Source organism: Paramisgurnus dabryanus, chromosome 4 (genome assembly GCF_030506205.2).
Source record: "Paramisgurnus dabryanus chromosome 4, PD_genome_1.1, whole genome shotgun sequence".
NCBI classification, from domain to species: Eukaryota; Metazoa; Chordata; class Actinopteri; order Cypriniformes; family Cobitidae; genus Paramisgurnus; species Paramisgurnus dabryanus.
In genome coordinates, this window is record NC_133340.1 from 4,576,334 (window position 1) to 4,604,295 (window position 27,962).

The following is a 27,962-nucleotide window of genomic DNA, read 5'->3' on the forward strand; positions in this document are numbered from 1 at the left end:
ATAAATTTTATTTATTTACACTTTATGACCTTTATCTTCATGTGACAAATTATGTAAAACATGCCAAACGTAAAGTTACCACAAATGAAAGTTCACCACGAATGAAAATTCAGTCCTTATGTACTCATATAAGTTTACATCTGCTTGAGTTTCTGTCTTCTGAAAAAGAAGACCTTGTAAACACACAGTTTACATTGACTTTTATAGTATTTTTTGGTCCTACTATGGCAGTCAATGGGTACAATCAACTCTGTGGTTTCAAAATGTCTTCTTTTTAGAAGAAACTTAGAACAACATGAGGGTTTAGAACAACATGAGGGTGAATAAATGATGACAGAATTGTTATTTTTGGTCTCTTTAAACAGTGGATTAAACTACATAGAGTAGATTTTCAAAATAAAAAAACATTATTGTCGTTATAGATACATTTATTAAGCTAGACCCAGAGGTGTTTCTGGCCAAAAAACACAAATACTTTGCCAAAATGTGCAAAACTAAAAAAAAAATCACTTAAAAGACTGCTAATATGTCAGTGGAGAAACTAAGAGAACTGATGATTACCAGTATGCATTCATAGTGAGAGACTGTGACCTGAACATACACTCTAAAAACAAACGGTGCTAAATAGCACTAGAGGTAATTCTTGGCTTGTAATCATAGAGGAACCATTTAAAGGGCCATATAGCACCGATGTAGTACCTGTGTAGCACCGGTGTAGAACCATATTCTGCTATGTAGAACCATATGTGGTGCTATATGACCGCGTATGGTTCTTCATGGGTGCTTCATAGGTGCTATATAGAACTAAAAATGGTTTATGAATGGTAAACTCTATGATTATGAGCCAAGAACCACTTTTAGTGCTATTAAGTACCGTTTGTTTTCAGAGTGTATGCACATTTATAGTCCTTGGAGTCGATCTGGACATGATTCTGGAGCTACAAGCAGTATTATAGATGAGACAACGTGGAAGATGACGATAGTAGGCTAAAATAATTGCATGTCATTCAACACCAAACAGATCAACTTGCATATGTCCTCTTTTGGGACCTTAAAAGTTATCCCACAAGTTGCATCTCTTATTGAGCTGATAAGAAGATGATAAAATAACAACGCTTCATTTGTATTTTAAATTTTAACCCAATTATTGATCAAATTAGTAAGAGGTTTAATATTTGGATGCAAAGGGACTTTGGGGTATTATAATTCAGGGACGGGTATTATTGTCCAAAGCTGAAGGGGTTTCTAGGTCAGTGTATACATCTTAATCATTGGATGATCCTATATATAAAATATATTGTACTAGTTAGTCAGTTACTAAATAAAGATGGGAATTTATTAACATATAAGGAATTTTTGGATAGATTTAAAATACCAGTTAAACCCAAGGAATTTGCTGTTGTGATGGATGCGGTTCCCAAAAAGGTATTGATTCTTTTTAAAAATACATCACAAGATGGAGATCCAAACCTTATTGACATAAAGAGCAAAATATTTATTGGTGATATAAATATATTGCAAAACAGAGTCACAAATAACTATATTAGAAACAAATTTAATAGAATCGTTTATACTCCAGCTCGTTTTTTTTGGACTTCTGTTTTTGGGAATGTGAGTTGGCGGAAAGCTTGGCGAACACTGGACAAATTTTTTATGAATAATAAAATAAAAGAAGTCTCTTTTAAAATAATGCATAGGATATACCCGGTTAAGCATGTGTTGTACAAGATGTTTTGGGTTGAATTGGAAAGATTTATTATGAAAAAACTGAACATTGTTTTACAGCTAACTGGACTGGACATATTAATATACTTCATCAAACACTTGATAAAGAAAAGGAATATCTTATTCAAATGTTGATTTTACTGGGGAAATTTCACATTCATAAAGTAAAATGGTCTGACTCCAAACCAAACTTCTTTCACTTTAAACAAGAGCTTAAGAATTACTGTATTATGCTAAAAAACTGTAACAGTAAAAAATCTGACAGAGCTCACATGATTACAAGCAAATATGACAATGCTAGTTGAATGACACCTTTTTTATTTTCTTTTTTCTCTCTCTCTCTTTGTTAATTTATTTATTTTATATAACTCTGGCTTTGTTGATTGTAAAATAATTGTATACTTTTGTTTAATTGCATATTTCTCATTGTACTATTGTTGACTGCAAAAAAAAAAAAATAAAAAAAAAAACTTAGGCCAATAGACTTTTTTGACATTTCATTCAAGTGACAAATCCTGGGGTTGTAAATGGACATGTAAAAACGTTTCTGGATAATTTTTGCACTCAATAAAGCCACATACCTTCTATGTAAATATCAAAGAACAATTTAAAGAGCACCAATTATTCTAATAAATTAGCACGTTAGCACGTTATTGTAATATCCCATAGTACATACATGTTATTAAAACTTGAACTAATGCACTGTGAGTCTTATAAATTGCTTACATACCTCACCGATTTCTGCATGTCTGGAAAACGCTCGGATTTAGTTCCTGTCTCCGCCTCCCAAAATGTCTAGTGTATTCGGATTGGTCAGATGACTACTCAACTGTTATTGGTCAACTGGGTTCGGCGTGTGTTTGAAAGGTTACGCCCCTGACTACGCGTGGGTTTTCCGGTTCTGACTGAGAGTCACAGGCAACATAAACAAGCGCTATATTTCTCTATAAACGATGGTGTCTGTACTGCCTTACCACTTCAAGCTCGATCCAGAGAGTTCAGACGGCCGTTATGATATAAACGATCTCCGTCAATGAACGCGATTGGATTTAACTTTTTTAGGTGTCCTTAGCTCTGCCAGAATGCTAAACGAAGACGAAAATGTGTTGCAAAGACATCCAAAAGGTAATTATAACGTACTACATTACTTTGCAAACTATATGGAAACACCAAATGTAGCACATAGAAAGTATTTTTTGAAATGATTATAAAACTATTTCACTTATTAACATTATTTACCTATAGTAAACTTTATTATAAAAGCCTGCTTACATACTATTTTACTGTGCAAACTATATGGAAACACCAAATGTAGCACATAGAAAGTATTTGTTGAAATGATTATAAAACTATTTCATTTGTTAACATTATTTTACTATAGTAAACTTTATTATAAAAGACCGCTTACATACTATATTACTGTGCAAACTATATGGAAACACCAAATGTAGCACATAGAAAGTATTTGTTGAAATGATTATAAAACTATTTCACTTATTAACATTATTTTACTATAGTAAACTTTATTATAAAAGACTGTTACATACTATATTACTGTGCAAACTAACACCAAATGTAGCACAAAGAAAGTATTAATTGAAATGAATGTTCTACATTATTTCACTATGGTAAACTTTTTTATGAAAGACTGCTTACTTATAAGTGCTATGTTTTTACTTATTAGGTTTTAAGGAGAATGCAACATGTTCCAGGGCCTCTTACCTGCGTGATTCATCATCCAGGTTTTGCACAAATTGTCTAAATCCCTACACACAGAACATTTATTGTACTGACTATAAGCCTTTGAGGTGCAGGACTAGAGTAAGTTTTATTACATTTTTAAACCAATAACACTAAAGTATCATTATAGTAACAAAGTACCCAAAAGAACAAAAGATGTAACTTTAAAGAAAATATAATAGTCAGTCAAAAGTTTTTTTTATTTATTACAAATATATATTTAAATGTTAAACAATATATAAATAAACATACTTTAGTAACCATATTGTGCTCTTGTTTCAAAAATTGTTCAATTCATTTCTTACAGCTATCTATTCAGATAAATGGCATATCAAAGCTTTGTCAGCTGGTGCTATTTAAGACGACACTATAAGGTTATCATCCTGTCGTGTGTTGTTCTCCAGATACGCTTGGAGCTTCCTGATCAGATCGGTCACAATTTTGGCTTTCGACGACCCCTGCACTGAAGATGGCATGCAATCACCTCCTCCTTTGAAGGTCTCTCAAACTGTGATGCCAGGTCCATTGGAATCAGGGCTTCCTTCAGCTTATCTTCAAATACCTCATCAAACACAAGCCTGATCACATCCTCCACATAACTGTAGAAATATTGCAGTCAATAAATCTTTTGTTTTGATCATTTATTTCCCTGCTTCATACATTAAGTTTTTAATTATGAATGTATTTGAAATAAAACATTACTGCTTACGGTATGTCACTTGTGTGTTTTGGGAACATAGCCTTGTACTTTCCCTCTCCTGCTTTTATTACGGCTTGGTGACATTGTAATGGATGGCTGCAAGGTACAAATACCTGTAAAATATAAACAAGCAATTAATTTATTGTAAAAGTAAATACTACTTTATTTAACACAGTTACTAAAATACTTAAATACCTGCACAGCATTCCAATAAATGAGAAAATCAATTTTTTTTGCTGCAAATCTGAAATCTCAGGCTACGGACGGCAAAGGCATCCACTGATGATGGTGATGGAAACATTGTGAAACGATGCTACTGCCTGGGTTCCTATTATTATGCAGAGAAAAAAACTTTATCATCATCAGTTATACATCTAAGACTGGTAGTGGTTTCACTAGCTAAATACATCATATGTGTTACACACCTTTGCTCCTCATATGCCAGTCTGACTCCTTGTACTGTGTGTAATGATGTTGCATGTTTGCATACAGTGTAGAAGGATGTGTCCAGCTGCGAATCTAGGATATAGACAAATAAAACAAACATGTATTCAGTCAAAAATACATATTATAACAATAGAGTACAACGACTATAAATCGTTAGACTATTCATTAAAACGTAAATGTATTACATATTACATGGCCCAACATTAGCAACACACATTACGTGTTTACTTCGTTTCAAAGTCTAAGAAAGCTTCAAGTAAATACAACAGTAAAATACATATAACTTTAAACAAATCATCTGTACTTAGAGTTTCTAGAGTTTTATCATGAGAACAAATTTTACTGGTAACAGTTTAGCTGGCATTTGTATTTGTATTTAGCTTAGCAACTTAGCAAGTTTGTAAACATGTCTAAACCAACATCGATAAAAAAACGATAGTCTGCATAATTCAACATACACGTGTGTAAATATGGTACGTTGTTTATGAAATACAGTATTACAACACAAAACAATTAGCTTGCAAGCTTAGCTCTACACGCACATTATGTTAATCTCCGGTTACCGGTTACGTAACGTACAGTAAAAGGCAAATAATAAACGTGAATACTTACAGCCTGTGATCCAGAAGTGCACAGTAATCCAACTTTCAAGAGGAGACGTCGTGCAAATCCAGCTTCGGTTCATAAGAAGCAGTTATTGTGAAAACTCCGTGAACAACTTCTGACTGGATTTTTCCGGAACCGTATTAAACATGATGTCCTCTGTGGAAGTCCATAAAGTGCTATTTTGCCCTCGCATCTAAAGAGACAGCGTCTACTCGAGAGATTTAATCGCTTAAACAATGAAACAAGAGTTTGCAAACAGAGTAAAAGCAGGGACTCCCAACCTCCGCCATTTTAGCTCTCTTCTGACTCGGCGCTCCCCACCCCACCCCCGTCTTTGAGGGCGTACCCAAGCAAAGCAGAGAGGGCTGAACTATGATAATGTTGGTCTTATCTACGTCACTAATCCCAGGAAGTAAACTGTTGCCTACAATCCGAGTGTTTTTTGTAGTCCTCGAACGTTAGAGACGATAACTCGCGTCATCGTTTTCTTTGAGGTATGTACTTTTTGAATATCGTTAGCATGTACTAATGCACACTTACACACAAAAGGATGTTTAAAAACGTGTATCCCATAATAGGTGCTCTTTAACATATTGTTTCAATGCATTCTTTGGCACCTTTAATCTAAGTTGTCTATTTATTATGGTTACACATGTAAAAAACAACAAATATAGAATAGGCCTATTTTATTTTTATTTTATATTTTACATTTTTTGTGATGTCAGTGAAAATTCTGACTGGGCAAGTAAAATACTGAACCATCAGATTTCTTCCCAATCTACTCCGCACTCCAGTATAACACGTTATACTTATTTAACAGTGATCACAAAAAAAAAAACTTTCTATACTGTCAAAAGTTATTTTATAGTTCGTGCTTTCTTATTTTCTGAGCAGTCTGTTTAAACTACATATACTGTTACAAGTTTGCAACTCTTCAGGTACACAAAACAATGTCCCTGAATCGTTATGTGTAACAGCGTGTCCGATATTTTGTGCATAAAACTGTTAATATAAGATTTTTTTCTTCCACACTCACTTACCGGTAGCCTGCCTGCATAATCATTCACATCGCGTCTCGTTCAGGCTGAGCTTTGGCGCTACAAGCGCGAATGCAGCCTAAATTACACGAGGAAAGACAAACCAATCATAAAGCGAAGTAAGTTAGAGAGGCGGGACTTAAGAAAGGTAAAGCCAATCGTATTAGCGATGTGAGTTGTGGAGGCGGGACTCATCTGTTAACAGTTTGTGTAGCACAAATACGCTATTTTTCTTTTTATAAGAGTTTAAATCTCATTTAAATGATTCCTGAATAAATTCATGTTAAATTAAATAATTAATACGTAAAAAAACACAAGAAACAGACAGACATCAGTTTGTTTTATATATATATATATATATATATATATATATATATAAAGATCATTTGTTTGGCTGAAATGATTGCTAGGGACAATTCAGGGTTCCCTGTAGGGACATGTCCCTAGCGTCCCTACCCAAATCGACGACCCTGGTCGTGACGAACAATGAGACACGAGACCAAAACAACCAAGTCTCAATTAAGTAGTCAGAGACAGTCATGTTTTTTATCTGACTCTTACGTGTACACAGTCGTTCGACTACATTCTCCTGTAGGCGCATACACATGCCTACAATGTACGCGGGAATTAAAAAATCCGATGGTGCGTACGCAATAAGCACGCACTCCCCAAAGTGCGTCACACGAACTGTACTTGTAAGCGAATTGCAAACAATCCCTGATCAGCTGATCATTGCCACAGGGCAAAAGATTCGGGGCTGTTCTGGTGAGACAACATGACAACTACTGTACATTCAAGTTTCATACACTCCAGAAAATAATATGATGTGACCATTGATGACTAATGAACACAATATAAAAGAAAACCACGTATGTGAAGAAATTCTTAAGTGAGAATACAAATGACAATCCAGTAGAACTGCAAAAACTAGAAACTGAACCTGTCAAATTAGGGACGGTGAATCCTAAAGAGGGAATTCCTAATAAAATACTTACCCAGAGTGAGCCAATAGGTGGCGCGATTGCTCCACAAATGAGACCAGAGAGACAACTAAAACTACCAGAATTTAAAGACTAGCGAAATCCCGTTGAAGAATGAGATGCACTGCATTTACAAAAGTGTATTGTTCAGTATATTTACAAGTAAATTTGAAAGGTATCTGGAATTAAAAGTTTCTCTAGTTAATGAGAAATGTTCAAAGAAACACTAGCATTTATCTACCATTTGAAAGAAGCATGCTGAAAATGATTGTTGAATATGTTGTTTACAATGTGATCCACATGGATGTTTAATTCTAAGCAATAAGGGAAAGACCCGTTATGTGTTACAAGCTGGATTAAACTTTCTCTGACTGGAGCCGAGATTATTAATATAATTTAATTAGAATATTTGGGGAAATTTGTGCATCATTGTAAATAATTAAAAGTGAACATAAATGTTTATTTGTAATGTTTGAAAATTCATTTTGTTATGATTTTGATTCGTTTAAAAGTCAAGCGAAATATAACAAATGTTATTTCAGAATATCACAAAAAAAAGGTTTATTGTGAAGACTTGCATTTGACAGATACTGACTGAAAATTGGAAAATGGACAATAACAATATGACAAGTGGATCGCCGACTACGTTTCCCCCTAGTGGACGCAGTTCTACTAATGAGTACTATGAAAAGTTGCCTGTTTCCACTTTTGTGTCTTTAAACGCTCGTTTTTTTGTGGTCGACAGCTTATAAAAACTTATTTACAGATTAAACCTAAAAACAGAATAATACTTAAAAGCTGCTGTGTGACAAGGTGTACAGCTAACAAGCCAAAAAACCCAGAAATAAGTTTTTATAAGCTGTCGACCTCAAAAAATGAGTGTTTAAAGACACAAAAGTGGAAACGGGCAACTATATACCTATATACTATAAACCATATTGTCACACAGCAGCTTTTAGGCATTATTCTGTTTTTGTTATAAGCCAGAAATGACAAGGAGGCAGCCTCTCGCAATACAAAGTCAATGGAGAGGGCTGGATTGTTTCCCCCCGGTAGGCGTGGTTTTCAAATTTGCATAACTTCGCTCTGTCTCTATAAAGGCTAGATGTAGGCGGAGTCTATAACGTCATCACCTAGTGGCCATCACCTCAAACAAGCTCTCTCACTCGTTGCATTGTGTTTTAATGGTGCATGTACTTTTAAATGACCATAACTTGCTACATTTTCTACCGATTTTCAAATGGTTTGGTTTCTTATAAACGTTATTAACGTGGCTATAATTCTGGGCGCTTTAACATGTTTCATGAAAATTATGCATAAGTGTGCAGTGTCATAGGTACATCTCTGACATTTATAACAAACCAAATCGGTAGAAAATTGAGCAAGTTATGTTTATTTAAAAGTAGTGATAGACCAATATATCGGCGCAATTTTTGCGAGTTTTATGTTTATCGGCATCGGCCGATACGTGGCTACACTACAGACATAGTACACAAAAATACACAAAAATACACAAACACAACATTAAACATTAAATACAAACATACACTAATACTCAAAATATACTTAAACACTTTGTCAGACCATAAAGCTGTGAAAATAGTCAAGGCTAAACTCTCGGGCCACGATACACAGGCAAACAGAAACCGCAACGCATAGATGACGCAGATCTGGGTGGTGCACGGTCACACAGAAACAGTAACGCTCAGATGACGTGCATCCAAGTGGCACACAATCACCCCTTTTATATCATATTTAACAAGGATTTCTCTGATTCACCAATTAGCTAATGATTTAACCTCTAATGCCTCAATAGTGCCACAACAGCAACAATGTTAATAGAATAAAACATATAGGCTTAATATACAAAAAGGGAAATTATGCTGCTATAATGAAACAAAGACAAAAGCAAAAGACAATAGCGGACAGATTGAATGCCTAAGTAGGCTATAGTCCAAATAACCAGTTCTGTACCATGTTACTCAAGAAATGTATCATAAAGAGTATCTTCAAACACTTCACTATATCTTAAAGAACAAGATTCAACAAGTCAAGATTAAGTACAAGAACATTTTGCAGGCTGGTGATTTTGCAGGCTGCATCTGACCCGCCGTCCTTCAGTCTTGCAAAGTCTCAGATATGGCGAAAAGCAGGATCACTTTACGGCAAACAACACAGAGGCAGGAGAATGAAACACGGCTTGCAATTGTTGCAAATGGCAGAGCCGGGGAAGAAGCAGCGAAAACCCTTGTCGGAAGATTCCAAGAAAAGAAAAAGAGCTTCAGACCTAACATATATATATATATATATATATATATATATATATGGAGGGGGGAGGGACAACAGTTCGTTTTCACGACAGTGTGTTTGAAAGCATTTACTTCCAGACACTAGTGACTAGAGGGAACTCATAGAGAAATAACACTCAGACTTGTCTAGGCTGCGTTCCACTCCAGTTTAAGACACGCACTCGCAAACTTCCCTAAACACTTCCCTTCAGGGGAATCCCTGTCGCCATTTTAAAGTGTGTTCCACTTCGTCAAGTGAATGAGGGAAGTTTGTATGGACAGACCCTCGCTCCCTCGATTTTGACCGAGGAAGCGAGGCTGCCTCATGTGTACACTTCATGCAGCTCCATATTCCACAATGCAACATGATTGTGATGTCACTTCAGCAACTTGCGCTTTGCACAGTTCAAATTATGGAGGGGGCGGTCTACATTTTCCATGTGATCAAGGGCTTAGGGCGATTCAAGTGTTCTAGCAGAAGTGGGCACTCGTACAACGTAAGCAATGACGGAGTGAACGAGACTGAGGGAAGTAAGCGAGGAAAGGTCATAAAAAAATGGAATTCAGGGCTGGTGTCCCTTTAAAAAAGTCTAATTTTCTGGAACAGGGGTGACTGCAATCCACTGCACAAATGACGTTATGGAAATCTGTAACAAAAAATAATGACTGTCCTACTGTGACTGTGCTAATGTATAACTTTATGGAGTAATCTGTTGTTATTGCAGTGCTACGCAGACCATCTGTGGGACAATGAGAGTGTGGCTCTGTGCTTTCCTGTGTAATTGCCCTGCTAAAAAACCAATAGACACCATCACAGAAATTCTATTGGTTTTATTGGAAATTTTATTGGTTCTAATGGAATATGGCCCAAAACACACTACAGTGTAATGGTTTTATTGGTAAAAGCTAATGGTTCCTATTGGTATTTTAATGGAAACCAATAGAATTTTCTGTAATGGTTTTATTGTTTTTTTCAGCATGATGTATCTTTGATCATGGGTACTTGGCCAGCAACATCAAGAGCACGTGCATCAGGAAAGCAATGAGTGTGCACTGTTAAATACGTTCTGGAAGATGAATTATCTGATGATCAAAGCATCGCTTTCCGTCTCACAAAGCGGTTCCTGTTGGGGATCTCATAGACTGATGGTGCCACAAGGGGAGGTCAGGTCAGAATGTTTTGAGTGCAGCTCTCCGCTTTCGTTGCGTACTTCTTCAAAAGGTTGTAGATCAGCTTCTCCACAGCCTCCAGTTCAGACCGCACTGACTACAGCTTGAGTGTGTCCTCACCTGAAACTATCGCCATTATTAAAATTTGAAATTGAAACTTGGTGGGAGAGGATAGATAAAACAAACAGCACTTTGAAACAATTGCTCTGGTTTACTGCCTTGTAATCACAAGGGAACCACTTTACGTGCTATACTATCGGTGCCATTGCTGCGGTTACGCACATGGAGGTGAAGCCATCGAGCGGCCATATTGGTATGCTGTAACCAACAGAGGGTGTCATTGACTTACATTCAAAATCATGGTTTAAATTCACCTGGTTTACAGTGCATCAGTGGTACAAGATTAGTTTTTAGGATATGTGTTCGCAAAATAATTGTTACTTGTTATGTTATTTGCAATGCTTGTGTTTCACTCGGGTAAGATAAGGAATATATAGATGGTTTCATCGGACGCACGTGCAGTGACCCAATTACGCATCTGGTCGAAACTTTACTTCCTTGTTTAATGGTCTGACTAGTGGCTAAATTGAACTCTGGAACAAAAACCTTGTCAAAAATAACAAATGTTTTGGTTTCCTAAAGACAGGGGGAGATGACAATCATGAATCGCCACTATGTGAAGGGAGGTTTGGCAGCCGGTTTGTAGTTAACATTGTATACATTTGTATACATACGTTTGCGCTGTAAGAATGAACAGAGAGACTTCACATATGAAAACAGAGACTAGTAAAGGTGCTGTTTTATCATTGAAATGCATCCTATTAATTTAATAGAATGTTTGTGCATACCAGAGGTGTGGTGGCTGCAGCATTGTGAAATCATGCGCAATCAAGTAATTTATACAGATCAGTGGGTTCTTCATTGCTGCATTATGACACTTACAGTGATTTCCCTATGATTTTGATTTTAATATAAAATACTATCTGGGTATGAACACCCACCGTGGAAACACACAAAGATATATCATATAATAAAATCTTAGAATAAAAACAGAGTAGGACAAGCACAATGGCATACTAATATAGTACATGCGATACAGTGGATAATACAGAATAACTCTTTTGAATTGCTACAGAATTATGCTGAACTGGTTTCTACGCCTTCAGACGTTTCAGTACATGGTACATTTCATTTCTTTATTTAAGAAATTCAAATGCATTCATAAACACATTTACGTCAACAACTCAAACAGGAAAATTCTGAAGCAGCCAACTATGCAAACATATAACAATAGGAAGTGTGAAATGATTCTTAAAATCAAATGATAATCATGATGAAATGATTAATATTAAATTAACAATTATTTTTGATAGAGGACAGAATATTTATGATTTGTTTTTTATTAGGACTTTGTGTCCCTTTAAGTTGATGGTAGAACATTTACATAATTTTCCAAGAGACTTTGATTTTTTTTATATTTTGTTATATGTAACTAAAAGTATGCAAGTGGCTTCAAGAATATACCACCTTGTAAATAAGTTTTTTTTTATGTCAACAAAATCTAGAAAAGGCATTTAGCTGATTTTGCCTTATATTATGTAATTTTTTATCCCAAATCTAGTGCTAAGTGATTAAGTATTAAATGTTGCATATTTGAAAAAAACCTAATAGAATACTAATACTAATATGAATATAAAAAGTGCTGTGTTTTTGATATGCGATTTTGAAACACTAAAATAAAAACAGAATCCACCTTAACTTTTTTATAGCTGCTGTTTTATGCAATGAACGCTCAATGTCATTCCTGCTGTCATTCTCTTGTCATAAATTTCCACCCACTAAAATATGTTCCTTTAAAGTGATTGTCCTTATCCTTTATACTGTCTTGTCTTACCTTACACTCCCTCTTCTTTCTTGCCTGTGCCTTTGGCCAAACAACAGTCAAGGAAAATAACTAACTCTACCAAGGCCTTCTTTGTTATTTTAGACTTACTTATTGAAGTAATTTGAGAAACTTGCCTCACAACTTCAGATTGGCAAACACCAGAGCCACCTTATACACACTTCTGGTATCACCACAGCATTTACTTTCATTTAATGTCAAATCACTTAATCTGCTTCCCTATGTCTCTCCATGGCATCATTTTGTTCTGTGTTTTTCATTCATGCGTCCTGTATCAGAGAAGATCAAAATCTCAAAAAGTGCAATAAGTCTCAATCTTACTTACACTTTTCTCAGTATCATGGTCAATGCAATAATTTAAATTTGTAAACCACTACAAAATAGACTAACCTGGTCCAGTTTTACAAGTGCCAGAAATGTCATTATTAGACAGGTCTAAAATTGTTTATGACATATTTAGGCTCGCATTGTTAGAAATTGTCTACTTCATTGCGTAGAACCAAAGGCTCCATACGTATATGCTGCAATTCAAAATTACAAATAAATAAAGACCTGTTATGCCACAATGGGTGTGCCATGACAATAGGTATGCACGTCTTGATAATTATAAGATGTCCTTGACTTAAACATAATAATATGAATGAACATAAATCAGTACAAAACATTTTAGTTAAAATATTCTTACCTGGTCCATAATTTTAATTAAAAAAATAAAGAGTTATGATGTGAAATAACAAACATTTTGGACTTTCTTATAGCTTTAAGATATTATAGGATATTAGAAAGTTATTTTATCTTTCCACTATCCCTATTTAAGTGCCAAATTTCATGGCTGAACAGCTTTTATAAGCAAACATGTTCTGACATTTTTGTTAAAAGTATCTTCAGGTATTACATTACAAATCTCATGAATAACAAATAAGAAGAAACTAAACGGTGGGAGTCAAATGTGTGATGGACACACCCAATGACATCAAAACAACAACTGTTGACAACTGACAGCAATAGTCATGCATGATAACAAAAATCATTGTGTACAGTATATGTTCGGATATGCCTATATTAAAAGTTGTTGTAAACTCTGTTCACACCCAAACATGTATTAAAGAAATAAGGTATAGGCTACCTGTGAAATACGTGCCTTTGGTAATTTGGAATTGATTTATTAATTTATTTATACTTCATGTCATCATGAGCCTGCATTTCATTTTTAATCTGGTCAGTACTCCTTTGGCATCTGCATCAAGGAGATTCTCCGTAAGTTTCACAACAGACATGCACCTCCGTTTCATAATCACAAAACACATGCGCTTTTTATTAAAACAAATTTAGTTCAAACTATGATTCTTTTAAACAAACCAGTTTATATAACCTACTGTGTTGAACACAAAATTAAAAGACAGATGTCAGATAAGGTGGTTCAAATTAAATATTTTATGAGCCAAATATCTGATTCTTATAAGTGTTTGAATTATGTTAAAGATTTTTGGGGGGGTTCCCTAGCTAATAGCGTAGCTGTGATTTTACAAAGTAAGGTGTCCTAGATCAACATTTTTATAATAAAAAATACCCTTAACTGAAACCCATAAACCATGATAATTTGCTACCCCTCATATTAGTGTAGAATAATACTTTGAGAAGATTTTTTAGAAAGCCCCTAAAAGATGACTAAAGATAATAATTAAAGACTCTTATTTTCATCAATTAGGTGAAAATAATTCACACTCAAAGACATTGACTCGTCTGTCAATTCCTCCATAAAACAACATGATGTGCACTTGAGAGTTTACATTGATTTCAGACAGAAATCTTTTGGATAAGTTGCGGAATTGGGACAAATAATTGACAGTATCGCTTTGTGCCAGCGCTGCAGGAGAATTTTAAATTAATGTAGTATTTAAATCTTAGTAAAAACCAGAGGACCACCCTAATTTAGATTTTGTGCTTTAAAGGGGGTCCCTTAATGCTTAGGGTCCACCCCAGCCCCCCTTTCAATTTGAACGCTTCAACATTAGCCGATACACATTGTTTGGATATACACCCTGTATTGTTGACAGGAAAAAAGAATAACACTGTGTCAGTCTCTTTTGGTATGCGCGCTAAAGCAATCAGTCACCAAATTACCACACCTTACAAACGTCAACGTTTAAAACATCATCTAAAAAATGTTCTCCCTAGTTTGACAATTTACCTCAAAGAGGACAAATCACGGGACGCTCTGCAAGGACAATTACACCTATTAGTCCGCATGGTTATGAATTTGTACAGCAATAAAAGGTAGGATAGATCAAATCGTATTTGTTGATTAAAGTCTTATCTTTAATCTTTACATTAAAAGTTGTTATTTATTTATTTAAGATGATTTAATAATGTATAACATTTAGGGCTGTAAAATAATCATTTAAAACATCTTAAAAATCCTTCTGTTTGTCCTGTCGCCTTTGATGATCGTTTTTTTTATTTAGTTTATACATGTAATGAAACATTTGGGTAGTTATTAAGTTGATGGAATTTTAAACAACCACACAGAAGAGAGCGTTGTTTTCTGTCAAATAAATTAAAATGATGATCACAAGCCATACCCAAATTGATAAATTTTTTTGCTTCTAGAGATATGAAATGTGACTTAACTCCTACTTATTGTAGCCTAATGCTACTTTACAATCTTTGCATTCTTAATTTTAATTTTTTTAAAAGAGATACTGCTTAGATATTTATGAATTGATCTATTGGTTGAATATGTTTAGACTGAATTGAAGGGGGTTTGGGGGGGCTTGGGGGATCCGGGAACCCTCATAAGGCATTAGAACCCCCTATAAGAAGTAAAAAAATATACTTAGGGGGTCCCTCAAGTATTTTTATTTTAGTAAAGATAATGCTTGAAGTCTATTTTTAAGCTGGTGTCTCTTTAAAAATGCGAACGCACATCTATGAGCGCATTATTGTTTTATACCTGCTTATACACCGCTCAGATAAGCTATTTTAAAGAAAACTGGCTTTAACTCATTTAGCAGACGCTTTTGTCCAAAGCGACTTACAAATGAGGTGAACAATAGAAGCAATTAGAGAAAATTAGAGAACACCAATACATAACTGCAATTAAACTAGTCTCATCAAGTATAACACAGTACACATAGCCAAGGGTTAGTTTTTTATGCAGGTAATGTGATAAAGATACAGATGAAACTTTATATGCGAAAGCAACTTGCTCCTAACTACAATAATGCAATTTGCACTCAATTTGTTGAATGATCCACAAAACCACTAATACTAGATGTCCTGAGTCAAACTTTATATTTTAAAATGCTTAATAAACTACGCAGCCTTTAAACACAAAACATAGCATACATATTACATAAATCATACAGTTGTATTTTAAGGTAGCAATCCCCTTTTTAAATATTAAAAAAGGTTGAAAGGTTCTTTACAGTAATGCCATAGAATGCCAACTTTTTTATTTCCTCAAAAAACCATTTAGTCAAAGGTTCTTTAAAGAACCATTTATTTCTTACATTTATATAATCTGAAAATCTTTTTTTGACACAATGAATCTTTTTAATAAACAGAATGGTTCTTCGGATGTTGAATTGTTTTTATAGAAACATTTGGACAACAATGAAAATAAACAAAACCTCAATTAATATCAATAATCACTCTGGAATAAAAATAAACAAGAATATGATTGGCTGATGTTTTGACAGGAAATGCTCCATGACTATGATTTTTATTTATAATGCTTTGACCTGAAAAGTTATTTGTACGACAGTTATTTTCTGGTGCAGCCCAAAGAAAAAGAGACAAAACAATCTTAAACTCGGAATGTTAATTAAGTCTGATCAATATGGTATCTATGGTAAATTCAAACATAAAACAGTGGCCCTGCTGGCGCCATCTGCTGGCCCACAATTTGAAAATCACCGCCCTACAGCATTTAAATCATCATTTTTTTATTAAAACAAAGCTAAAACTTTCGCTAAAAATAAGGCTATGTTTTTTTTAAAATACCAATACCTTCACAATATAATAATAAAAAATAATGTATAAAAGTGTTCCTAATTAAATAAAAATTGTATTAAATCCAGACATAACTTAAAATTTCTCGAGCACAGCCATGGTTACTTTATGGTAAAGTTTAATCTGGATCAAAATGATCCAGATTTGGAAATCCATTTTTTTTTTTTTGCTATCCAGGATAAGGTAAACCATCTCACTTTTTTCACAATAGCTGTTTAGCTTAATTTATGATAAAACACGGCTATGACCGCTTCAATCAACGGTTATCACTGCGCCCTTAGCAACACCCTTAGCAACCACACGTATCAGTTTGAGAACGGTTTGTTGTTTTTATTTGAGCTTTCATGCAAATTACAAATTGGAACATTGTTGTTCATGGTCAGGGACTATTTTTTCTAGGGGAAGGAATGCTTTTATTGATTTAACTTCATGAAAGTTGCACTAATATATATTTTTTTTACTTTAATATTGTGTTGTAACCGTTTTATAAAAGCAATAAGGTACTCAAGGCAAGTGCTGTATCTTGAATAACTTATTCACAATACAGCACAGCCCCTGGTACCTTATTGCTTACATAAAGGATTAGTAAACAGTCACTACTCTCCTTCACCTGGATCAGTCTGACCATTTATCCCTCTGTCTCACGTCTACATAATACATCTCTCATCAAAAGAACCAAGCCTTCTTTGAGAACCATAAGAACTTGGCCATAAGGGGCGTCTACTCAACTCCTGGACTTTTTTGATTGTACTCAGTGGAATTTATTTGCATATAAATTGAGTATAAATGACACCTCTACTGTCCTGTCATACCTGCAATTCTGCATCGTATGCATAGTGCATATATTAACCCTGCAGTTTCAGAGAAAAGGCAAGTCCTAAACTAAAACGTTTTAGGTATCTCAACTGAAAAATTACTTACAAATCTTAAAATAGATACACACCAGTAACGTCTTTTCCTAAAGCATGTTTATAAAAGATGTTTAAACAGGCCTAAATGTTTTCCGCTGACAAGCACATTTGAAAAAAAACATGAGAGTACGTGAAAACAGAGCAGACTGGCAGCAAATTTCTCTGCATGCTTTCCAATAAATCTTGGGGTACTGTGATAGCAAATGCCATTTAGACTGTGCAGTATCACATACACAATACAACCAAACTCACAAAATATTGACTAAAGACAATATAGACTTGTAAAGCTAACCAGTAAGACGTCAAAATAACCAACTAGCAAAAAAGTAACCTACATAATCATCATTTTTATAATCGCTCGTTGATGTCACTTTCGAGCAGTTGGGTACTCAAGCCCATTATTAATTCCCTCTCAGAATATACCAAGGATAAAAAAATTTTAAATAGGTGGCTCACAATTGAAAATGTAAATTGTCAGTCAAAGAAAGTCTCACTCAAATCACTGAAATCTTTTTCTTTTTTTTCGCCTGTATCTATTTTTCACTTTCTTTCACTCCTCAAATGTAACTACAATACTATGCATTTTACAAATTATATTTTTTATTTTAGCAGGTCCTTTATTTCAAAGTATAATGGCAAAAGAAAAACTTTCCTCACCATATGTAAGTGAATCTTTTTACATTTTGTTTCTTTGTATATATACAATATGTATAAAATGAACTTAAATAATATGTATGTAAATAATATAATATGACATTAAATATTGATGATTTAAATTATTTTTCATAAAATAGATAATATCAATTCAATATTTTTTTTTTAGATAAACACTCTTAAATAACATCTTATACAAATGTTTTTATTTTATTTAATAGTATGTATATGGTGGACATTGTGTGGAGGAACTGATGCTTCAACAACCACAACTGTTGCTCCAACAACCACAACAGTTGATCCAACCACCACAGATGCTCCAACCACCACCACAGTTGCTCAAACAACCACAACTGTTGCTCCAACAACCACAACTGCTGCTCTAACGACCACAACTGTTGCCCCAACCACCACAGTTGCTCCAACAACCACAACTGCTGCTCCAACGACCACAACAGTTGCCCCAACAACCACAGTTGCTCCAACAAAGACAACTGTTGCTCCAACAACCACAACTGTTGCTCCAACCACCACCACAGTTGCTCAAACAACCACAAATGCTTCTCCAACGACCACAACAGTTGCCCCAACCACCACAGTTGCTCCAACAACGACAACTGTTGCTCCAACAACCACCACGGTTGCTCCAACCACCACCACAGTTGCTCCAACAACCACAACTGTTGCTCCAACGACCACAACTGTTGCTCCAACAACCACAACTGTTACACCAACGACCACCACAGTTGCTCCAACGACCACAACTGTTGCTCCAACGACCACAACTGTTGCACCAACGACCACAACTGTTGCACTAACGACCACCACAGTTGCACCAACGACCACAACTGTTGCACTAACGACCACCACAGTTGCTCCAACAACCACAACTGCTGCTCCAAGGACTACAACAGTTGCCCCAACCACAACTGTTGCTCTCACAACCACAACTGTTGCTCCAACGACCACAACTGTAGCACCAACGACCACAACAGTTGCCCCAACCACCACACTTGCTCTCACAACCACAACAGTTGCTCAAACGACCACAACTGTAGCACCAATGACCACAACAGTTCCTCCAACAACCGCAACTATTGCTCCAACGACCACCACAGTTGCCCCAACCACCACAGTTGCTCCAACGACGACAACTGTTGCTCCAACAACCACCGCGGCTGCTCCAACCACCACCACAGTTGTTCCAACGACCACAACTGTTGCTCCAACGACCACAACTGTTGCTCCAACAACCACAACTGCTGCTCCAACGACCACAACAGTTGCCCCAACCACCACAGTTGCTCCAACAACGACAACTGTTGCTCCAACAACCACCACGGTTGCTCCAACCACCACCACAGTTGCTCCAACGACCACAACTGTTGCTCCAACCACCACCACAGTTGCTCAAACAACCACAACTGTTGCTCCAACAACTACAACTGCTGCTCCAACGACCACAACCGTTGCTCCAACAACCACCACGGCTGCTCCAACCACCACCACAGTTGTTCCAACGACCACAACTGTTGCTCCAACGACCACAACTGTTGCTCCAACAACCACAACTGCTGCTCCAACGACCACAACAGTTGCCCAAACCACCACAGCTGCTCCAACAACGATCACTGTTGCTCCAACAACCACCACGGTTGCTCCAACCACCACCACAGTTGCTCCAACGACCACAACTGTTGCTCCAACGACCACAACTGTTGCTCTAACGACCACTACTGTTGCTCCAACAACCACAACTGTTGCACCAACGACCACAACTGTTGCACCAACAACCACCACAGTTGCTCCAACGCCCACAACTGTTGCTCCAACAACCACAACTGCTGCTCCAACGACTACAACAGTTGCCCCAACCACAACTGTTGCTCCAACGACCACAACTGTTGCTCCAACGACCACAACAGTTGCTCCAACGACCACAACTGTTGCTCCAACAACCACAACTGCTGCTCCAACAACTGTTGCCCCAACAAGCACAGTTGCTCTCACAACCACAACTGTTGCTCCAACGACCACAACTGTAGCACCAATGACCACAACAGTTCCTCCAACAACCACAACTGTTGCTCCAACGACCACCACAGTTGCCCCAACCACCACAGTTGCTCCAACGACGACAACTGTTGCTCCAACAACCACCACGGCTGCTCCAACCACCACCACAGTTGTTCCAACGACCACAACTGTTGCTCCAACGACCACAACTGTTGCTCCAATGATCACAACTGCTGCTCCAACCACCACCACAGTTGCACCAACCACCACCACAGTTGCTCAAACAACCACAACTGTTGCTCCAACAACTACAACTGCTGCTCCAACGACTACAACCGTTGCTCCAACCACCACAGTTGCTCCAACAACGACAACTGTTGCTCCAACAACCACCACGGTTGCTCCAACCACCACCACAGTTGCTCCAACCACCACCACAGTTGCTCAAACAACCACAACTGTTGCTCCAACAACTACAACTGTTGCTCCAACGACCACAACTGTTCCTCCAACGACCACAACTGCTGCTCCAACGACCACAACAGTTGCCCCAACTACCACAGTTGCTCCAACAACGACCACTGTTGCTCCAACAACCACCACGGTTGCTCCAACCACCACCACAGTTGCTCCAACGACCACAACTGTTGCCCTAACGACCACTAATGTTGCTCAAACGACCACAACTGTTGCTCCAACGACCACAACTGTAGCACCAATGACCACAACAGTTCCTTCAACAACCACAACTGTTGCTCCAACGACCACAACAGTTGCCCCAACCACCACAGTTGCTCCAACGACGACAACTGTTGCTCCAACAACCACCACGGCTGCTCCAACCACCACCACAGTTGTTCCAACGACCACAACTGTTGCTCCAACGACCATAACTGTTGCTCCAACAACCACAAGTGCTGCTCCAACGACCACAACAGTTGCCCCAACCACCACAGTTGCTCCAACAACGCCAACTGTTGCTCCAACAACCACCACGGTTGCTCCAACCACCACCACAGTTGCTCCAACGACCACAACTCTTGCTCCTACAACGACAACTGTTGCTCCAACAACCAAAACTGCTGCTCCAACCACCACCACAGTTGCTCCAACCACCACCACAGTTGCTCCAACCACCACCACAGTTGCTCCAACCACCACCACAGTTGCTCCAACCACCACCACAGTTGCTCCAACAACCACAACTGTTGCTCCAACAACTACAACTGCTGCTCCAACGACCACAACCGTTGCTCCAACAACCACCACGGCTGCTTCAACCACCACCACCACAGTTGTTCCAACGACCACAACTGTTGCTCCAACGACTACAACTGCTGCTCCAACAACCACAACTGGTGCTCTAACGACCACTACTGTTGCTCCAACGACCACAACTGTTGCACCAACAACCACAACTGTTGCACCAACGACCAACACAGTTGCTCCAACGACCACAACTGTTGCTCCAACAACCACAACTGTTGCTCCAACGACCACCACAGTTGCCCCAACCACCACAGTTGCTCCAACGACGACAACTGTTGCTCCAACAACCACCACGGCTGCTCCAACCACCACCACAGTTGTTCCAACGACCACAACTGTTGCTCCAACGACCACAACTGTTGCTCCAATGATCACAACTGCTGCTCCAACCACCACCACAGTTGCTCCAACCACCACCACAGTTGCTCAAACAACCACAACTGTTGCTCCAACAACTACAACTGTAGCACCAATGACCACAACAGTTCCTTCAACAACCACAACTGTTGCTCCAACGACCACAACAGTTGCCCCAACCACCACAGTTGCTCCAACGACGACAACTGTTGCTCCAACAACCACCACGGCTGCTCCAACCACCACCACAGTTGTTCCAACGACCACAACTGTTGCTCCAACGACCACAACTGTTGCTCCAACAACCACAACTGCTGCTCCAACGACCACAACAGTTTCCCCAACCACCACAGTTGCTCCAACAACGCCAACTGTTGCTCCAACAACCACCACGGTTGCTCCAACCACCACCACAGTTGCTCCAACGACCACAACTCTTGCTCCTACAACGACAACTGTTGCTCCAACAACCACAACTGCTGCTCCAACCACCACCACAGTTGCTCCAACCACCACCACAGTTGCTCCAACCACCACCACAGTTGCTCCAACCACCACCACAGTTGCTCAAACAACCACAACTGTTGCTCCAACAACTACAACTGCTGCTTCAACGACCACAACCGTTGCTCCAACAACCACCACGGCTGCTTCAACCACCACCACAGTTGTTCCAACGACCACAACTGTTGCTCCAACGACCACAACTGTTGCTCCAACAACCACAACTGCTGCTCCAACGACGACAACAGTTGCCCCAACCACCACAGTTGCTCCAACCACCACCACAGTTGCTCCAACGACCACAACTGTTGCTCCAACAACCACAACTGCTGCTCCAACGACTACAACAGTTGCCCCAACCACAACTGTTGCTCCAACGACCACAACTGTTGCTCCAACAACGACAACTGTTGCTCCAACAACCACAACTGCTTCTCCAACAACCACCACAGTTGCTCCAACCACCACCACAGTTGCTCCAACCACCACCACAGTTGCTCCAACAACCACCACGGCTGCTTCAACCACCACCACAGTTGTTCCAACGACCACAACTGTTGCTCCAACGACCACAACTGTTGCTCCAACAACCACAACTGCTGCTCCAACGACGACAACAGTTGCCCCAACCACCACAGTTGCTCCAACGACTACAACTGCTGCTCCAACAACCACAACTGTTGCTCTAACGACCACTACTGTTGCTCCAACGACCACAACTGTTGCACCAACAACCACAACTGTTGCACCAACGACCACCACAGTTGCTCCAACGACCACAACTGTTGCTCCAACAACCACAACTGCTGCTCCAACGACTACAACAGTTGCCCCAACCACAACTGTTGCTCCAACGACCACAACTGTTGCTCCAACAACGACAACTGTTGCTCCAACAACCACAACTGCTGCTCCAACAACCACCACAGTTGCTCCAACCACCACCACAGTTGCTCCAACCACCACCACAGTTGCTCCAACCACCACCACAGTTGCTCAAACAACAACGACTGTTGCTCCAACAACTACAACTGTTGCTCCAACGACCACAACAGTTGCCCCAACCACCACAGTTGCTCCAACAACGACCACTGTTGCTCCAACAACCACCACGGTTGCTCCAACCACCACCACAGTTGCTCCAACGACTACAACTGTTGCTCCAACGACCACAACTGTTGCTCTAACGACCACTACTGTTGCTCCAACAACCACAACTGTTGCTCCAACGACCACAACTGTAGCACCAATGACCACAACAGTTCCTTCAACAACCACAACAGTTGCTCCAACGACCACAACAGTTGCCCCAACCACCACCACAGTTGCTCCAACCACCACGACAGTTGCTCCAACCACCACCACAGTTGCTCAAACTACCACAACTGTTGCTCCAACAACTACAACTGTTGCTCCATTGACCACAACTGTTTCTCCAACAACCACAACTGCTGCTCTAACGACCACAACAGTTGCCCCAACCACCACAGTTGCTCCAACAATGACCACTGTTGTTCCAACAACCACCACGGCTGCTCCAACCACCACCACAGTTGTTCCAACGACCACAACTGTTGCTCCAACGACCACAACTGTTGCTCCAACAACCACAAGTGCTGCTCCAACGACCACAACAGTTGCCCCAACCACCACAGTTGCTCCAACAACGCCAACTGTTGCTCCAACAACCACCACGGTTGCTCCAACCACCACCACAGTTGCTCCAACGACCACAACTCTTGCTCCTACAACGACAACTGTTGCTCCAACAACCAAAACTGCTGCTCCAACCACCACCACAGTTGCTCCAACCACCACCACAGTTGCTCCAACCACCACCACAGTTGCTCCAACCACCACCACAGTTGCTCCAACCACCACCACAGTTGCTCAAACAACCACAACTGTTGCTCCAACAACTACAACTGCTGCTCCAACGACCACAACCGTTGCTCCAACAACCACCACGGCTGCTTCAACCACCACCACCACAGTTGTTCCAACGACCACAACTGTTGCTCCAACGACCACAACTGTTGCTCCAACAACCACAACTGCTGCTCCAACGACGACAACAGTTGCCCCAACCACCACAGTTGCTCCAACCACCACCACAGTTGCTCCAACCACCACCACAGTTGCTCCAACGACTACAACTGCTGCTCCAACAACCACAACTGTTGCTCTAACGACCACTACTGTTGCTCCAACGACCACAACTGTTGCACCAACAACCACAACTGTTGCACCAACGACCACCACAGTTGCTCCAACGACCACAACTGTTGCTCCAACAACCACAACTGCTGCTCCAACGACTACAACAGTTGCCCCAACCACAACTGTTGCTCCAACGACCACAACTGTTGCTCCAACAACCACAACTGCTGCTCCAACGACGACAACAGTTGCCCCAACCACCACAGTTGCTCCAACCACCACCACAGTTGCTCCAACCACCACCACAGTTGCTCCAACGACAACAACTGCTGCTCCAACAACCACAACTGGTGCTCTAACGACCACTACTGTTGCTCCAAAGACCACAACTGTTGCACCAACAACCACAACTGTTGCACCAACGACCAACACAGTTGCTCCAACGACCACAACTGTTGCTCCAACAACCACAACTGTTCCTCCAACGACCACCACAGTTGCCCCAACCACCACAGTTGCTCCAACGACAACAACTGTTGCTCCAACAACCACCACGGCTGCTCCAACCACCACCACAGTTGTTCCAACGACCACAACTGTTGCTCCAACGACCACAACTGTTGCTACAATGATCACAACTGCTGCTCCAACCACCACCACAGTTGCTCCAACCACCACCACAGTTGCTCAAACAACCACAACTGTTGCTCCAACAACTACAACTGTAGCACCAATGACCACAACAGTTCCTTCAACAACCACAACTGTTGCTCCAACGACCACAACAGTTGCCCCAACCACCACAGTTGCTCCAACGACGACAACTGTTGCTCCAACAACCACCACGGCTGCTCCAACCACCACCACAGTTGTTCCAACGACCACAACTGTTGCTCCAACGACCACAACTGTTGCTCCAACAACCACAACTGCTGCTCCAACGACCACAACAGTTTCCCCAACCACCACAGTTGCTCCAACAACGCCAACTGTTGCTCCAACAACCACCACGGTTGCTCCAACCACCACCACAGTTGCTCCAACGACCACAACTCTTGCTCCTACAACGACAACTGTTGCTCCAACAACCACAACTGCTGCTCCAACCACCACCACAGTTTCTCCAACCACCACCACAGTTGCTCCAACCACCACCACAGTTGCTCCAACCACCACAGTTGCTCAAACAACCACAACTGTTGCTCCAACAACTACAACTGCTGCTCCAACGACCACAACCGTTGCTCCAACAACCACCCCGGCTGCTTCAACCACCACCACAGTTGTTCCAACGACCACAACTGTTGCTCCAACGACCACAACTGTTGCTCCAACAACCACAACTGCTGCTCCAACGACTACAACAGTTGCCCCAACCACAACTGTTGCTCCAACGACCACAACTGTTGCTCCAACAACCACAACTGCTGCTCCAACAACCACAACAGTTGCCCCAACCACCACAGTTGCTCCAACCACCACCACAGTTGCTCAAACAACCACAACTGTTGCTCCAACAACTACAACTGCTGCTCCAACGACCACAACCGTTGCTCCAACAACCACCACGGCTGCTTCAACCACCACCACAGTTGTTCCAACGACCACAACTGTTGCTCCAACGACCACAACTGTTGCTCCAACAACCACAACTGCTGCTCCAACGACGACAACAGTTGCCCCAACCACCACAGTTGCTCCAACCACCACCACAGTTGCTCAAACAACCACAACTGTTGCTCTAACGACCACTACTGTTGCTCCAACGACCACAACTGTTGCACCAACAACCACAACTGTTGCACCAACGACCACCACAGTTGCTCCAACGACCACAACTGTTGCTCCAACAACCACAACTGCTGCTCCAACGACTACAACAGTTGCCCCAACCACAACTGTTGCTCCAACGACCACAACTGTTGCTCCAACAACGACAACTGTTGCTCCAACAACCACAACTGCTGCTCCAACAACCACCACAGTTGCTCCAACCACCACCACAGTTGCTCCAACCACCACCACAGTTGCTCCAACAACCACCACGGCTGCTTCAACCACCACCACAGTTGTTCCAACGACCACAACTGTTGCTCCAACGACCACAACTGTTGCTCCAACAACCACAACTGCTGCTCCAACGACGACAACAGTTGCCCCAACCACCACAGTTGCTCCAACGACTACAACTGCTGCTCCAACAACCACAACTGTTGCTCTAACGACCACTACTGTTGCTCCAACGACCACAACTGTTGCACCAACAACCACAACTGTTGCACCAACGACCACCACAGTTGCTCCAACGACCACAACTGTTGCTCCAACAACCACAACTGCTGCTCCAACGACTACAACAGTTGCCCCAACCACAACTGTTGCTCCAACGACCACAACTGTTGCTCCAACAACGACAACTGTTGCTCCAACAACCACAACTGCTGCTCCAACAACCACCACAGTTGCTCCAACCACCACCACAGTTGCTCCAACCACCACCACAGTTGCTCCAACCACCACCACAGTTGCTCAAACAACAACAACTGTTGCTCCAACAACTACAACTGTTGCTCCAACGACCACAACAGTTGCCCCAACCACCACAGTTGCTCCAACAACGACCACTGTTGCTCCAACAACCACCACGGTTGCTCCAACCACCACCACAGTTGCTCCAACGACTACAACTGTTGCTCCAACGACCACAACTGTTGCTCTAACGACCACTACTGTTGCTCCAACAACCACAACTGTTGCTCCAACGACCACAACTGTAGCACCAATGACCACAACAGTTCCTTCAACAACCACAACAGTTGCTCCAACGACCACAACAGTTGCCCCAACCACCACCACAGTTGCTCCAACCACCACGACAGTTGCTCCAACCACCACCACAGTTGCTCAAACTACCACAACTGTTGCTCCAACAACTACAACTGTTGCTCCAACGACCACAACTGTTTCTCCAACAACCACAACTGCTGTTCTAACGACCACAACAGTTGCCCCAACCACCACAGTTGCTACAACAATGACCACTGTTGTTCCAACAACCACCACGGTTGCTCCAACCACCACCACAGTTGCTCCAACGACTACAACTGTTGCTCCAACGACCACAACTGTTGCTCTAACGACCACTACTGTTGCTCCAACGACCACAACTGTTTCTCCAACGACCACAACGGTAGCACCAATGACCACAACAGTTCCTTCAACAACCACAACTGTTGCTCCAACGACCACAACAGTTGCCCCAACCACCACAGTTGCTCCAACGACGACAACTGTTGCTCCAACAACAACCACGGTTGCTCCAACCACCACCACAGTTGTTCCGATGACCACAACTGTTGCTCCAACGACCACAACTGTTGCTCCAACAACCACAACTGCTGCTCCAACGACCACAACAGTTGCCCCAACCACCACAGTTGCTCCAACAACGACAACTGTTGCTCCAACAACCACCACGGTT

The 27,962-nt window shown here is 40.5% G+C and overlaps 1 protein-coding gene and 2 long non-coding RNA genes across 4 annotated transcripts; 2 read left to right on the forward strand and 1 right to left on the reverse strand.

The window, feature by feature from the left end:
- The first annotated feature begins 2,360 nt into the window (after positions 1–2,360).
- Positions 2,361–3,984, forward strand: LOC135746566 (uncharacterized). The gene is made up of 3 exons (XR_010531597.2): positions 2,361–2,850; positions 3,410–3,546; positions 3,870–3,984. It is a non-coding gene; the product is annotated as an uncharacterized lncRNA (long non-coding RNA).
- On the reverse strand, positions 3,951–5,806 carry LOC135746565 (uncharacterized). 2 transcript variants are annotated; one of them, XR_010531596.1, is made up of 5 exons: positions 5,225–5,806; positions 4,591–4,684; positions 4,361–4,493; positions 4,175–4,278; positions 3,951–4,064 (listed from the first exon to the last, which is right to left on the reverse strand). It is a non-coding gene; the product is annotated as an uncharacterized lncRNA (long non-coding RNA). The 2 variants fall into 2 exon arrangements; XR_010531595.1 differs by lacking the exon at positions 5,225–5,806 and having other exon boundaries at positions 4,591–4,809.
- Positions 5,807–14,793: 8,987 nt separating this feature from the next.
- LOC135746702 (uncharacterized) lies at positions 14,794–27,519 on the forward strand. The gene is made up of 6 exons (XM_073814451.1): positions 14,794–14,873; positions 18,131–18,183; positions 18,397–19,229; positions 20,171–20,174; positions 23,689–24,746; positions 27,487–27,519. The coding sequence occupies exons 1-6, from the start codon at positions 14,845–14,847 to the stop codon at positions 27,517–27,519; spliced, it is 2,010 nt and encodes a 669-aa protein (XP_073670552.1). The 5' UTR covers positions 14,794–14,844.
- The last annotated feature ends 443 nt before the right edge of the window (positions 27,520–27,962 follow it).

What these genes read in the sequence shown, in the direction of transcription:
- LOC135746702 (XM_073814451.1), top strand. Translation starts at nt 14,845, where the DNA reads ATGGTTATGAATTTGTACAGCAATAAAAG. An exon ending in AAAAACTTTCCTCACCATAT is followed by an intron (nt 18,184 to 18,396) that starts GTAAGTGAATCT and finishes TTTATTTAATAG; the next exon opens with TATGTATATGGTGGACATTG. An exon ending in CAGTTGCCCCAACCACCACA is followed by an intron (nt 24,747 to 27,486) that starts GTTGCTCCAACC and finishes CGACCACAACAG; the next exon opens with TTGCCCCAACCACCACAGTT.